The 15,016-nt window shown below is 39.5% G+C and overlaps 1 protein-coding gene across 1 annotated transcript; it reads left to right on the forward strand.

Moving 5' to 3' along the window:
• Positions 1-2,877: 2,877 nt before the first annotated feature.
• On the forward strand, positions 2,878-14,432 carry LOC139729111 (tribbles homolog 2-like). Its single transcript, XM_071640037.1, has 3 exons — positions 2,878-4,241; positions 11,396-11,688; positions 13,601-14,432. Exons 1-3 carry the CDS (start codon positions 3,981-3,983, stop codon positions 14,064-14,066), a joined length of 1,020 nt encoding a protein of 339 aa, XP_071496138.1. The 5' UTR covers positions 2,878-3,980; the 3' UTR covers positions 14,067-14,432.
• Positions 14,433-15,016: the final 584 nt, after the last annotated feature.

A 15,016-nucleotide genomic window follows, 5' to 3' on the forward strand; every position in this document is an offset into this window, starting at 1 on the left:
CAGACATTATTGTTATGTACAAATTAAGGGCATTTTCTCATTTTTTCTGTTAGCGGATTTCTTGGAGCACCCCCTAATTTTGATCCTCATATATATACCAATGTCTGAGGAAAAAATGACACTTTTGTCCGGCGTGTCACGATTATCAGTATATTTGTCACTAAGCCACCCCACTATATACCCTGTCATAGCTGCGAGACCAGAGATGACAATATGACATTTCAGGCCTTCAATGCGTGCATTGTCGGCCAATAGCTCTGTCAAGATGTCAGCACGCAAGGCCTTGATACCATTGTTCTGTCAGTTTACTTCTTTGAAAAGAGTTGAAAGAGGTTCGAAGAAGTACCATGAACATAGCGAGACGGCGAATAGTTTTCGTGAGCAATCGTGGAACCAGCGCTTTGTTGGAAGATTTTCATTGGAAGACTATCGGTGGAACTGGCTACGTCACATGGTACACGTCAATTGCTGCTTCCTTATAAAGCTAACTGATTTCCAAATATGGTATGAAGTAGTGACAGCTCATGCCTATGCTATTCAGTGTGCGTTGCGTCATCTCAGTTTATGTCGCAATCGCACGCCGTATCCGCGGCCGCGAAGCCACCACCACGTACACAAACACCAATTCCGATTGCGATAGACATACGATATCCCAATATTATCAATATCGATATATCGTGTCTACAACAACTGTTGCAGCCCCTGGACCCTGCACTACAATCATCTAAGCACAAAAACTTCATGTATTTTTGGTGAAGATCATATTACTAGAAAATTTTAAAAGATTGGCCATCGTTTTAACGAATGTGGGACCTAAACTATACAATCTGTCCTTTCAGCTTGTGTTCCACCACGTGTATCTTTTTTTTTCTTTATTCAAATAAAATCAACTTAATATTTTTATACACAGGATGATAAACTTTACGTAATAATAAATGTACAGCATTAATTTTCAAAACTTTTGTATATTCTGCTGCATCTTTTGCTGAAGTCGATATGTTGCAAATCGTTGTAGGCTATTATTGACTAAAGATGAAAAAAAAAACACGATTGCGCATTTTATTTGTAAAGTAAGGTAACACCGAGTAACTTATTATCGAAACTCTGACTCAAACTCTTGGCTTCAGGGGAGTGTTTCATCAACGTTTGTCAGCGCTGACAACTTGAATCACCATAGTAACAGTCAGTGACCAGAGCGTCTCAGCCAATCAAAACCAAGGATTTTGCTGAAATTGTCAGCCTTGACAACTTGTCAGCGCTGACAAACGTTGATGAAACACCCCCCGTCTTGTCCTTATTTTGACTGTATGTGAAAACTTTCAAGCGTAACTGTTATGAGATTTTTTTTAAAAATACACATTGACAATATAAGCCTTATACAAGTAGTCATTATACACTGCAAAATGTATAAGAACTATATTAAAAAAACCTAAAATATATCTTTTTTCGATTGACCTTCAACACGATGTTCACAACTCAACTAATCCTGATTCGTTTCACTACAATTCGTTTCACTACTAATTTCACTACATCATTATTTGGAACATCATTATTCACCTGTATATGTGTATATCTAGTATTGTTGTATGATTTACATTGTATTTTTCCCTAGAACTTGTACCAACAAAAAAATGTGATATTGGAAATAAAATCTCATTTGAATTGAATTTGAATTGAGATATTAACTAGGAAAGCACAGTATAAACGCTTGATATAGATTTTCTCTTGTAACAGTAACAAAACAAAGATTTTTATTTAAATAAAAAAACAGAGCTGATATCTGTTTACATATGAACCAATTGCTTCCTCTTGTGATACAGTTGAATGATTGTATTTTTATTCGGTGAAAGAATTTGGTCAATTCTTTTTGAATTGGTTTCTTCACTCCTAGTAGAGCTAAGATGCAAAACAGAATAATTTCATTTCACTATCAATAGTTTGTGACAAGCATATCTATATAATGGCATTGATAGTTGATATGAATTATGTATTTGTAATACAACAGATTTTTTTTAAAATCTTTGATATTACCATGCAGGTTATAATATTACATGTGACAAGGCCTATGCATGTGGAGTGTGTGTGTCTCCATTAGAGCAGAAAGAAGTAATCCTGGATGTAGCCCTATATCTACGTTTGGTTTCGTTTTCAATAAATTGAATTGCAAAAATAAATTGAAATTAGATCTGAATGTCATGGCTTAATAGGTCGTGGCCCTACCAAATAGTGGTCGAAATTGTGCATTTTACAATCTACTCATCTATCTCTTTATACAGTGTATTTATTTTTTTGTTTTATTTAAATTTTACTAAGGAGTTTTGCATTTCAGATGGAGTTGCTGAGCTATAGCAGGCAGTTTTCTTTTTTTTTTCCTTTTTTTAGGTACGATCCCTTCAGTCAGGAAAAAATGTTTTGAGTGTCCCACTGTAGAATCATTCTCGAGATGCGTAACTAGCATGTAAAAAATAGTATTTATGTGTTTTTGTAACTTATTTTTGTTCTTCACGTTGAGCAAAACTAAAGAGAACAAAGCAATCAAATAAACTCCAAACTCAACTCAATGAATTCCTTACTACTAGTAGTCACCTTGTGACAATCGATCGTGGCAATCGGTCATGATCGTAATTCTATCGGGCATTCTGCATTATGTACTGTGTGTATGTGTGTGTATTTGTGTGCCCAGTGTGTGTATGTGTGTATGCGAATCCTGACGCTGCCTTAGCCACCGACCCTTTGCAGTTACGTAGCAATAAGTGCGAGATGGTGTGGTCGTGGGGCACAAAAGCAACACGCGCACACTCGCACCAACCCGGCCCACACGTAATTCGCACGATAGATCGGTCGCCGCGGTTCTGCACGGATCTCAGACTACCCCATTCGTTGCAAAGATGGCTTGGTGTAAAGGAAAGGAATACTGCGGTAGCCTCTGAGCGAGATTGACGCTGTACAGGGCATCAATCGCACCAAATAACATGCTGTGTGCCTGATTGAAATCTCCCTGGATATGCCTGTCAGTTTTTGTGATCATCGCTCAACCAAAAGTTAAAAAATACGCTTTGCAAACATCATCTTTCACATGGACTTGTAGTTATTGTGCAACTGCAATCTTGCGGTGACACAACCGACTGCCACAACGCAACGGCCACCCAACGAACTCCAGAATCTTCATTGATTGGTAATTGCGTCACCTTAGCGTAAAATGATTATGCCAGTGTTTATTATCTCGCGATTTTTTGAAGAAAGTACAGAGCTGGGCAGTTATACTTGGGAGTTCCTGACATTTTTCTAGCTGGACTAGAACTAGTTTCATTCCAGCGATTTTGAAGGTGGACTTTTGGCCGGACCAATTTCTATCCACAAAAATCGAGTGACGTGTGTGTGTATACGTGTGGAGTCAACGCATCGCAACTGAACGAAATTCTATCGTTGTTAGCTGTCAGTTTTCTTAGTGGTGATCTAACGGTGGAATATTTCTTTATGTCTTGATTTACCGCCTAACCGTTCTGAGAATCTCAGGGAATGTACCAAAGCAGTATTGAATTTTATATTTCATTTTGTAAAAGTGTTATGACTAACTGTTGGAAGTAAGGACGAAGGTTCATCGCACGACAAAGATCTGCGCTGCGAGGACAATTTGAACCTTAAAGTTTTGTATAACAAAGACGCATTTCTCTACGCGCTTGTTGCGCATCCCATACCAAGTTAAACCACAAACAAAGGCGTCTAGTGTACTATGACATTGTAATTGCATTGCCTTGCTTGCTGTGGAATTGCAAAAGTTTCATGTGATCAGAACTGAAATAGAGATTTAGGGACTAGTGAGTGTTCTTGCTACTATTGTAGCAAGGAAAAGACCTGTCTGCTGCTTTTTGTTCGAAACCCCTTAACAAATATCCAGAGAAGTTCGCAGCATATTCAACTGAGAGATTAAACAAAAGGGAGAAAGTTGAAGGACGCCGTACCTTTTGTACCAATCCTACATGAACCTTTCGCCTACTGCTCCTATTCCGATCCATCATGGTCGGAGTAAAGTTCAAATTTTTCAGGACTCATCATCCAATTTGAATAGCAGCAGTGGGGCGTTAAGCCCGCAACCTCAGTTATCCCCAAGCCCACCCGACTTTATCCCCCAAGAGGAGCATGTGATATCAAGAATTGGAAACCATGTTCTTCTGGAGGAAGTAGGCCCCAAAGTATTCAAGAGTATCAATACTTTCAATCATCATGAGTGCATCTGTAAGGTAAGTGTTTTGCGTTCCGACAGACTTGTTGAGCAACACTAAACAGCTTCCTTGTTATTTGTTTGTTTTTGTGTCATGACATTTTTGTACTTAATTAATAATGGACTCTCTACTTCATGGGAGTTCATGTTTATTCATTTTTATATTGACCTAGAATTTCTGGAAAGTCTACATTATAGAAGAGACGTCTATGTTCTTTCATAGTCCAAACACTCATCATCTGGTTACCCTCAGGTTTAATCTTGGTTGATTAAATATCTCTCTCTTTCATTGAACTGATTGAATACAATCTAGGGCAGAGGGGGCCCCAATCTAGATGCCCTACTATATACTACCTGGTTTCAGCTATTTCTACTCTAGTCCTATTGTTCATTTTTTTTCAGCAACAGGATACATGTAGCAGGGGCAGGTCCAGAAATTCCATAAAGGGGAGGCACCTTTACATAAATTAGAGGGGGTGCCAGCAGCCCCCATTTTTTTCTTTTTATTTCTTTTGATTAAACAAAAAATAAAGAGGGGACGTGCGCCTGGTACGCACCCCTCTGGATCCGCCTTTGTACATGTGTACATGTATGTAATAATCTGTCAAAGGGTTCAGTATATACACCAATCTGAGCGCACTTCGTATTTGTGTAGACACTTGTCATAGTTGCCCATTACAGTTTATGAATTGTTGCATCATCAATTCATCATTGTTAGCCAGGATGTAGAAAGTGGTACAGTGTGCGAGTATGACTCTGGTTTGGCAGGACACCAATTGTTGTGTGATGTACAGTAGTATTTACTGTAGACCAGTGCCAATGTACTGTACTGTAAATGTACATTGACTCATCGTAGCACCTCAACATCACCACAATCGCATGAATGTTTGTTTATCCAGCATATAGTTTGTATCTGGTGCTCTCCACATTTCAGCGGGAAATACAGTCGAGTAGTACACCCTGTAGGCCTACCTGTACACTATATTGTACAGCAGTAGTACAATTAGCCGACCAGACACCGTGCGCTAGCGACTTACACTTGTGTACAGTGACAGGGCTGTGTATACAGTACAATACATACACGATGTACACAGGTACGTGTGTACAACTGTACATTGCATGCTCATTTGCTAACTTGTTAGCAAGCAACTACATTGTAATCGAAGAAGAATTCCGTTGCAAATGGTAATACACATACAATGTGTTTATAAGAGATGTTCCTTTGCTACAATGTAGAGTGATTTAAAGGAGACCTCTGGATGATTTTCAGACTTTTTGATTTGATTAGCTATAAATTGGTTATAGGCCTACTGGGTCTAGAGTTTCAGAATTTATATTATGATTGGGATGAGGAATATGAAGGTTTTCAAGATTTATTAAACAAATCACAATGAACAAGGATGATCATTTCATGACATGGTGAAGCCTCACTGTACAAAAAGTGTAGGTACGTACATTGTATGCATGAGTGGGGGCTCAAGGAAGTAGAACAAAAGGAAAAAGCATGCATAAATTCTACACCTGCAGGTAAACTTGTTATTTCAAGCAAGCTGTATAGTGTATTGTAATGGAAAAACATTTCTGATATACATGAGCCTCCTACAATTGTACGTCATCATCATTCAATGCAATTTGTTTTGGGTTTTGCATAGTATTGGTTTCTCCAATCTACATTGTAGTGCTACTATAAATTCCACAGATCTCTATGTGGAGCTGTTTGTTTATGTACTACAATGTACACAATGTGAAATTATGAAAATCGTTGGGAACTCCCCCTTTAAACGGTGGCAATGCATACGTATATACATAATACTAAATGCTGAATGTTCGACGACCATGCAAACTCACTGTGCAAACTGTTGTGTCATCACACACACACACACACACACACACAGGAACTACTATGATGCTGTATGCATGAGTGAACAGGTACACTTGAACGAGTACACATCGATATTCAAAGTACACTTGAATCTGAAGCACCGGTATTCGGAAACCGTAGGTCGGTGATCATGGTGTTGCATCATGTTTCTGTGGAATACCAAACAAACGCTGGAAACAAACAGGAACTGAATCAAAGCGGGAGTTTCCTGCGGTTAAAGAAAATATGTATATTTTTTTCTTTCTACCTTTTCATTACACAGTATGCAGATATACAGCTGTACTTACTACAATTGTGTGTGGAACTGTTGCACCTTAGCAGGTGATCATCCTGGGAAAACATTCACTGTTTTTCTTTTGATGCTGCAGGAAGTTGTTACAGTCTAAAGTTACAGCCAGGGTATGCTGTAATTGATCTTTTGTGCACTGTTCTTTCGATACCACCTACAACTGTACACGTCCATTGTACAACTTACAACACTTCCTTACAGTTGTATGTGATTTGATTATTTTAGATTACTTTGTATGAGAGTCATTCTATAAAAAATATCAAAACTTGTGGGGATGAAAATTGTTATCAGTAGCACTGACATACAGTAAGCACCTAGAAGTAAAACCTACAGTAATCAGTAATCGAAGTGCTTCCTGACCAGACACTGTGCATTGGTAAAGTTGTGAACTGAAATGAAAGGTCAGTTTCATTGTTACATACAGTATGAGACACTAGATTTGAACCCCAACACTAGATGTATAAAATCATCAGAAGTCTTTAGTTTTATATTGATGTGCAGTACAATTGGAAGTTGTACAATCTAGTGTACATACTGTACTTTGTAAACAGTGGTATTGCACTATTCATGAAAGATAAGCATTTCAGTGCGATTGCAGTGGACATACAATTATTGTAGTACTGTATGTATCTCTGGAGTGTTCAAAATGTACAGCTACTTTCATCAGTTACACAGAATTATTATTTATTAATTTTGCTACAACTACACGAAGTTTGTATGTATTAGTGTGCACATGCTCAATGTGAATACAACAAATTAATTTTGCTACAAAATGTACATTGTACATGTACATTGTACATGTGTAAATATGCACATTGTGAATACAACAAATTTATTATTTTTTTTTTGTAATTCAGAAAATCTTCAAAACCACATTTGTTTGCATGGTGCTGTACACTTTGTACCTTCTTTTTTCCATCACTATCGTTCTTATAAATGAAACATATCTTTCATGTGAGCCCTTTAGGATAAAATTGTTCATTTCAGTAGAAAAATTTTGGCAAAAGCCTCTGCATTGTTGGAAAAGTAACCAATTCTCAAATTGGCAACATATTTGTGAAGATGAAAGTTCCTGTTTCTCTCTCTCCTATTGCGCAAATTTAATGAAGTTAAGCAGTTCTTATGATAAATTCAGAGACCATGTAGTGATGACAAAATTTATTTATGATAACTTTTGCAGCATAATTCCCCTTGAGGATTTGATGGGTTTATCGAAACTGTAATAATTGTACAACCTTGGGGGGGGGGGGGGGGGGGGGGGGGGGGCAGCATTTCATGAAGTATTTTGTTGGATATTTTTTTCTGAAATGTTAAGCTCACAGTTGTAATCATATGCAAGGATCCGATTTCAGTAGCTTATTTCAGTTTGTCAGAAAAAAAAAAATTGAACAAAACACTTCATAACATCCCCCAGATCAGTATGTTTTTTTGAGCAACCACATACAACATGTACAACTGCAGCCAGAGTGAGACAATGGGACAACTGTAGTGACCCCTGCTTTGTCTGCCTTTTGTTTATTACTATTAAAAGATGTGTCGGGAAGAGGAAGTCCACAGTGACATAGTTTCACTTGTGATTTATCAGCCAAGCCCTGGCAATTGTGAGACACATCTGTAGTCAATGCGTGCCTTGTCATGAACCAGAACTGATCAGTATCTCTCCGTAGGCTGTGCTTTATTAGTGTTCACGAAGCAACCCGTTTCATATGTGAGTCGCACCCCATGTCCAGTACAAATAGGCACCCCATTGCCTCTGAATGGTAATTACATACAGTGTACCACATTGTACACATACATCGTGTACAAGTGCATGTGCACATCAATGTTTATGATTCTGCCTTTCTGTGTACAAAATTGTACTTCTCACTGCAAAAGCGCTGCCCCTTTCACCCCCCCCCCCCAAAAAAAAAGAAGAAGAGACAAAACACACACATCCAAACAAACAAACGAAAACGGAAAACGATTCAAATTTGAGTATTTTCTTTTTCGATCATATTAATATATCAATATATATGACTTATAGGCTTTAAGAACTGTTGGCAACTTTGCGTGTATTTGAGAAGTTGTGAAGATAACATTTGGCAGGGTAATGCAGGTTTTAAAATGAAAGCAGTGCTCCTAAAATGTATCTTGGTGTACTGCACGTAGCCATCAAAAATTGCTTAGTACTGTGTTTTGCCTGCTTCAGAACACCACAACTCAGTAGTGCCGTGGACTATGTGCACAAATATTTGGCCCACGGTAATACACATTGTAAGAGGTTTAAAGTTAGGCCATAATTGTATCTAGACATAGAATTCCAGAGTACAAAATTTGAAAACATTGAATAGTACATTTTGTGCATGTTTGTACAATGGTCAGTGGGATTTCTTTACCTTGTTGATGATGCTCCAATCAAAGGTATGCATACAGTTGTACATGTGTAGTTGCATGCGATAATTTTCTAATAGAGAGGCCATCTTCCAAGTGTATGATAAATGATAGCAGAATAAAATTTGTTTGGCACAACCAGATTTGTGGAAGCCATGAGAATTCAACATTATTCAAGTTGTGAGGAGATAAAATCCATGTACACGTGTATTTGTGTGTATGATTCTGTTATCAGACAGTCCATGATGAAACAAGTGATCGTATGAAGGGATTCTTTCTTGTTAAATCATTCTCTCTGTATCTGTCGAGATCTGATGATTTCAGTGTATACGTGCATAGTGACACATTCACTTGTGACGTACGTGTTCACCGCCTAAGTCAAATATTGCCAGAGTAGCTGGTTTTGTGACTCGTAGCAACCCCAGCTGAACTTTGCTCACAGATACCCAAGTGTACAATGCTAAAACCTGCAACTGCAAGCATACAGTGTATTCACACAGACACGAAGCCACCATCTACACTTGTACATCACTCACAAGTATACAGCAAATTGTGGTCAGTATTTATTGCATCTCGTGCAACTTCACCGTGTAGACCGATGCTGCTCATTGAGGCAACGGAAGTCACTGCTTTTCTGCCTGATACTGATGAGTGTACTTTCTAGTAAAGAATGATAATTGTAGCATCACCTTGAATTGTGTGTAGGTGGTTTTACTGAGGCTGCCAATTTCCTGTTTGTTTTCTTCTAAAGCTTGAGATGGGTAGATGATGTCCATGATATCATAATATCTGCGGTGTACACAGAGTGTACATAGTATACGCTGTTATCTAGTTCACTGCAAGTTTGTGAACCTCTCACACAGTAGTGTGGTACTGTAACAGTAGCAAAAGTAATGAGCCAAGGTGACCTTGATCGGTCACCATTACAAAAACAAAAAATGAAATAAATAGATAAATTGCTCTAAATTTTCAAGTTTCTTGTGGCCATCAGTTTCTAATTTTGTATGGAGTACAAAAAGTATTTATAGACATTTTTGCATACCCTGTCTATACATACGTGCATGTTGCACATGCTGCTTTCATTACTGTATTCCTAAAAGCTTTGTCTGCTTTGGACTACATGTACTTAACATAACAATGTCGGAATTCAGGAGCTTTAGTATTTGTTCCATGTTCATCATGTCACTGCCGGTAACCAGGGATAGCCTAGTGGTAGTGTCGCTGCCCGGAAAGCAGTAGATGACAGGTTCAAATCCTGTGGTTACTTTTCTCCGACATGTTTGTTAAATTACAGATCAGCCGTTGTGATCTTACAAATTTCATTTGCAGAGGGAGACAAACTGAAGAGAACTCTCCTCAGCCAACTTCTACTCACGACTGTACACTGTCATACAAACGACATGTACAATTGTATTGTACATAACCTGAACGGAATTGACAATTTCAATCAATGGCACACGTGTGCAGTATAAGTGGAAGGAATGTACTGTATCTCTTCTAGTCCCATTGGCACCAAATGTAGACATCAAAGTTACAGGATTGTTGTTATAATTATTATTATTATTATTTATTTATTTTTTTTTTTTTGGGGGGGGGGGATGGGATGCTCCTGAAAGTGCTAAGGTTTGTGGTACAGTACACACAGTGTATGCACATGTGCCAATGGTTGTGGGTGGTAAAGAGCATATTGCGCAATTGCTGGGGGTGGAAGCCAGTAGACCACTTGCCATTGCTCATGTGAGTGTTGTTCTCTGTGTCACTTCCGACTGATATTTGGTGAATCACCGGTCCAAGGAGGTTAATCTGGCTGGCCAACTCAACCATGCTATTGATAGTCAGTATGAAATGCTGATTAGGCAGCCAATCAATCCTACAGTATGTGTCATATTATACAGTGACTATTGGTCAGATATGACTCCATCTTTGCAAAAACCGAGGGCAATAGTACAATGTGTAGCAGATGTGTGGTACATGTACTAGTACCGGTACCAGTATGTTACAGTTACTTGTCCTGTCTGCACTTGATTGCACAGTGCCCTGTAAGTCAAACCTTCTGTACTAGCAGTCACACGATCGACACTAAAATTATGCAGGTTTATAAAAGTGAAAAATTCTGAGCATCGTCTTTAACAACTCCACTTGCCCTCTTTCTTTGGGCAACTAGAACTTACTGTCAGACAAGCACCATGGTAATTGACTTGGCTGTCAAAGAGTAGGGCCTTTTGGTTGATTGCCTATGGAGTTGGCCAAAAGAGAGAAATACAAGCTGTACATACAGTATATGTACATGTATCTTTGTTTTGTTATGCCCTGCCATGTTTCAGTGTTATTTTGATGACAGCAAGTACAATATTGTACAGTATTTTGAAAGGGGCAATATTCACCAGATAATGTTGTTGTTTTTTCTACTGTGTTCTATTATTTTAAAAGTTACTCAAGGCTACATGTACGACTCTGTACATAGTATATTCATACATTGTACATACATGTATTATACAATGAACAATGTGTACAGTACAGTATGTGCACATACATGTCCAGTATGTACTGTACACTGTGTATTTGATGTCCTTTTAAATGTCTGTCAGTGTTCACTATTAAACATTGATCATTTATTCATTCTGCATCACAGGTAACACAGATACAGCAGTACCGTGAGACATTTGCTCCAACTTTCCAATTGGGACCCCACCCCCACATCAGCAATGTCGAGGAGGTACTGCTGGGAGAAACTCAAGCCTACGTCATGTTCCCTGCAACCTACGGGGACATGCACACGTTTGTGCGCCGGAAGCGCAAGCTTCGAGAGCGGGAGGCCGCGCCCCTGTTTCGCCAGATGGTGGAGGCTGTAGCTCACTGCCATGCTCACGGAGTGGTACTTCGAGACCTCAAGCTGCGGAAGTTTGTCTTCAAAAATGAAGAAAGGTACATTGTATACAGTGTTTTCTTCATTGTCAATTTGGAAGGGGATTGATTTTGACTTTTTGTTCACCCGTCTGGAGCGTTGTAACCACCACGCAAGTGGGTTGTCAAGATCACATGACTTATAATCTGTCATGTGATCTGCGGCAGTTCTTGCCATCCTTAAAAGTGTACCAACGCCCCGATTGTTATGTTTGCTATATTTGTAGAATGTACTTGAGACATGGCCTCTGCAAAATATAATTTTTTCGTCACTCGTCTTCACTGGGTTTGCTCCCTTTTCTGTCCTAGTGGGAGTTTGTGCCGACCATGTTAAGAAGACCAGTCTGAGAAAAACCAGCTGTAAATCGTAGCTTTTGAATGAAATCTCACGTAGCCATATCCCCCATAATGATAACATCACCAAGCCTTTTCTTACTGTAGTTTAACCCATCAACTCCTGTATTAAATTTGCTGCATATATTACTTCTATCATCTTGTCCTGAACAAGTAATCTGAATCTTATTATGGACAAATTGTATCTTGTATTGCATAAAGATTAGATGAAACTGGTTAATCCCTTAAATCTGCACAAAGTCAGTAAAGAAAGGAAAGAAAGACACCTTTATATTTCCTCAGTTTTAAACCTGTTAAATGTGCTGATATGTTCAAGATTTTTATAAATTGATTTAGTGATTAAGAGGATTTTGATAATTCTGCAACTAAAATTAACACAGATGAAAGATAAAGGTTTAATGAAAGTCTTGATTCTGCCATTTCAAATACTCAATGAATAATGAATAATTACGATACAAAGATATGGCAACAAGCTGTAGCACCAAACTACAGACTTTGGTTTAAGACTAAAATGGGTTGATTAAGAAATAAAGTATTATGGCAGGGGATGGGTTTAACCTTTAATGGCCGATGTTTCACCTTAGACGCATTCACAGGAATGGGATTCCTACATGATATACACTAAATGAATTATCAATAGTGCCTTTTTTTTTTATTGGAAATGTTGCTACAATGTATGTCTTCAGTAATTTCTTTGCCACAGTATGCATGCATGTTCACTGCATCATAACATACGCTTGCAAGGTACTATGCTTTGATTTGACAATTGGTAATATATTATCGATCGCCATGATAAATTTGTATTAATTGCCATGTTGAATTTGTATTGGTTGCCATGATGAATTTGGTGTCAGAAATAGTTAGATCACAGACCCTAACATACAAAGTGTGAAGTGATTCTGTAGGAGTTTTGAACAACTTGAAAAAGTATAAACAAAGAGAACATCTGATCGTGGCTTGCGTGCACAGCACCATTCTTCGGTCTTGAAACTAAAACAGTTTTCTGCGATAGGGGCCTGTGTAGTTGCTGCTCAATCAGTCAAGTTTCCCCCTTTTTATAGCAGCACTTGCCACTTAAAGAAACCACATGACTGCTCATTGCCTAGAAACGCTTCCTCTCACGTTGTCAGCAGCCCTCAATGGCTTTCCACAGCCCAGTGCTCGAAAGCTGGAGTGAGAGTTCAACCCAGGGTTGCTATCTGTCATCCGCCCGTCTGGGGCTTTGTAACCACCACGCAAAGTGGGTTATCCAAATCACATGACTAATAACCTGTCATGTGATCTGCGGTACTTCTTGCCATCCTTAAAGGTGTAAGATGAGGATATGACCGCTATGAGATAGCTGCTCTATATGCGGAAGTGCAAAAAGAAGAAGAAGAAGAAGAAATGCCACAGTGTAGGTTATGGGCCTTTGTTTATATTTTGGAGCTTCCACTGACGGTAAAAGGTCTAATTACATGTAGATCCTGACAAGTGTTGTTGTTTTGCAAAGTAAGCCCTTGCTTTATCTGGCTTTGATTTTAAATGTGAATGTGTCCCTCTTCTCTTTCTCTTGCATTCTTTCTGTCTCTCTTTGAAGGACTGAGGTAGTTCTAGAAGGTGTCGAAGATGCCCACATCCTGGAGTCCCCTGACAACGACAGTCTGAGTGACAAGCATGGCTGCCCAGCCTACGTCAGTCCTGAGATCCTCCTCACCAATGGCAGCTACTCGGGAAAGGCGGCGGACGTGTGGAGCCTGGGGGTGATCCTCTACACCATGCTGGTGGGCCGCTACCCCTTCCACGACTCGGACCCCGCCGCCCTCTTCACCAAGATCCGCCTGGGACAGTACCAGCTCCCAGATTCCATGTCCACCCAGGCCAAGTCGGTAATTCACAGTCTGATGCGCGTGGACCCCAGTGAGCGCCTGACTGCCGAAGAGATCCTGCAACATCCCTGGTTTCGCAACGCCAGCTTGCCGCACCGCTCCTCCCGCCGGGCGGACTCTAAGATTCCCGATCAACTCGTTCCCGACTTTTTCATTGCTGAGGAGGGGATTGCATAGCATTTTACATACGAGTTCAATTATCACCATAATATTCTTTTAATTGATTGTTCAGTCGTAGGTTTGTTTTCTTCTTTGAAAATTGAATGTTGCATCATGGTTGTGGTGCTGTCATATATTCATATAGAGTGTGCAACCTTCGGAATTAAAACAAGGCATTGCCCTATTCACAGTGACGACAAAGACTTATTTGAAGAGGAATCATCGCTAAAAGGCTGTCAAGCAGTCCTGTAGAGGCGTCAAACAAGATCCTACTTCATTAGCAAAATAGCAAGCCCCTTGGCCACGTGATACAGGTAACATCCGTTACTAGACCTCATGCAAGGCACAGCATGTGCATGTCCACCTCTAAACTTCAATTTTGTAAGTAGGCTAGTCGACTAGTTCAATAGCAGAAGTTTATGGGGCGAGAAAATTTAGATATACAGACATTGTATTGACAAAACTGCTGGCACAGAAATTAGGCTGTATATCCATGCAGACTAAGATAGCATTTGGTGCCTGGTCAAGAAAGACTACTTGCAAACATATGAAGCAAATGCAGTTTGCCTGACTGGGTATGTCTCCCCCATGGTTGTCACTCCCAGAAACCTTCCATAGCAATTGATCAGCGGAAGCAGATGAGACAGACGTGTAGCAACTGCTGGAATGATATACTTTTGACCCGAGTTCCTACGAGTGACGGATTTGATGGTGTCGTTTATTGGCCCTGGTGGCTGGCATGCAAAAACTGTCATTTGTGGCAGCAGGTTTCCTTCCCATGTTGACACAACCCTGGTTGACTGGTTAGATCATGACAAACCAGCACGGAGTAGACAGCACCAGCCCGGTTTCATTGCAGGGACACAGGCAAACAAGAGTCGGCAATAAAAATTGCATCTCCGTGTGTGCATGTCATGGTTTCAGTGCACAAGTTGAGGTAGTGCAGAATGATTGTCCAAAGCTAGGAA

This window comes from Diadema antillarum, unplaced genomic scaffold (genome assembly GCF_040938485.1).
Source record: "Diadema antillarum isolate AM-2024a unplaced genomic scaffold, OU_Dant_1.0 seq00000217_RagTag, whole genome shotgun sequence".
NCBI lineage: Eukaryota > Metazoa > Echinodermata > Echinoidea > Diadematoida > Diadematidae > Diadema > Diadema antillarum.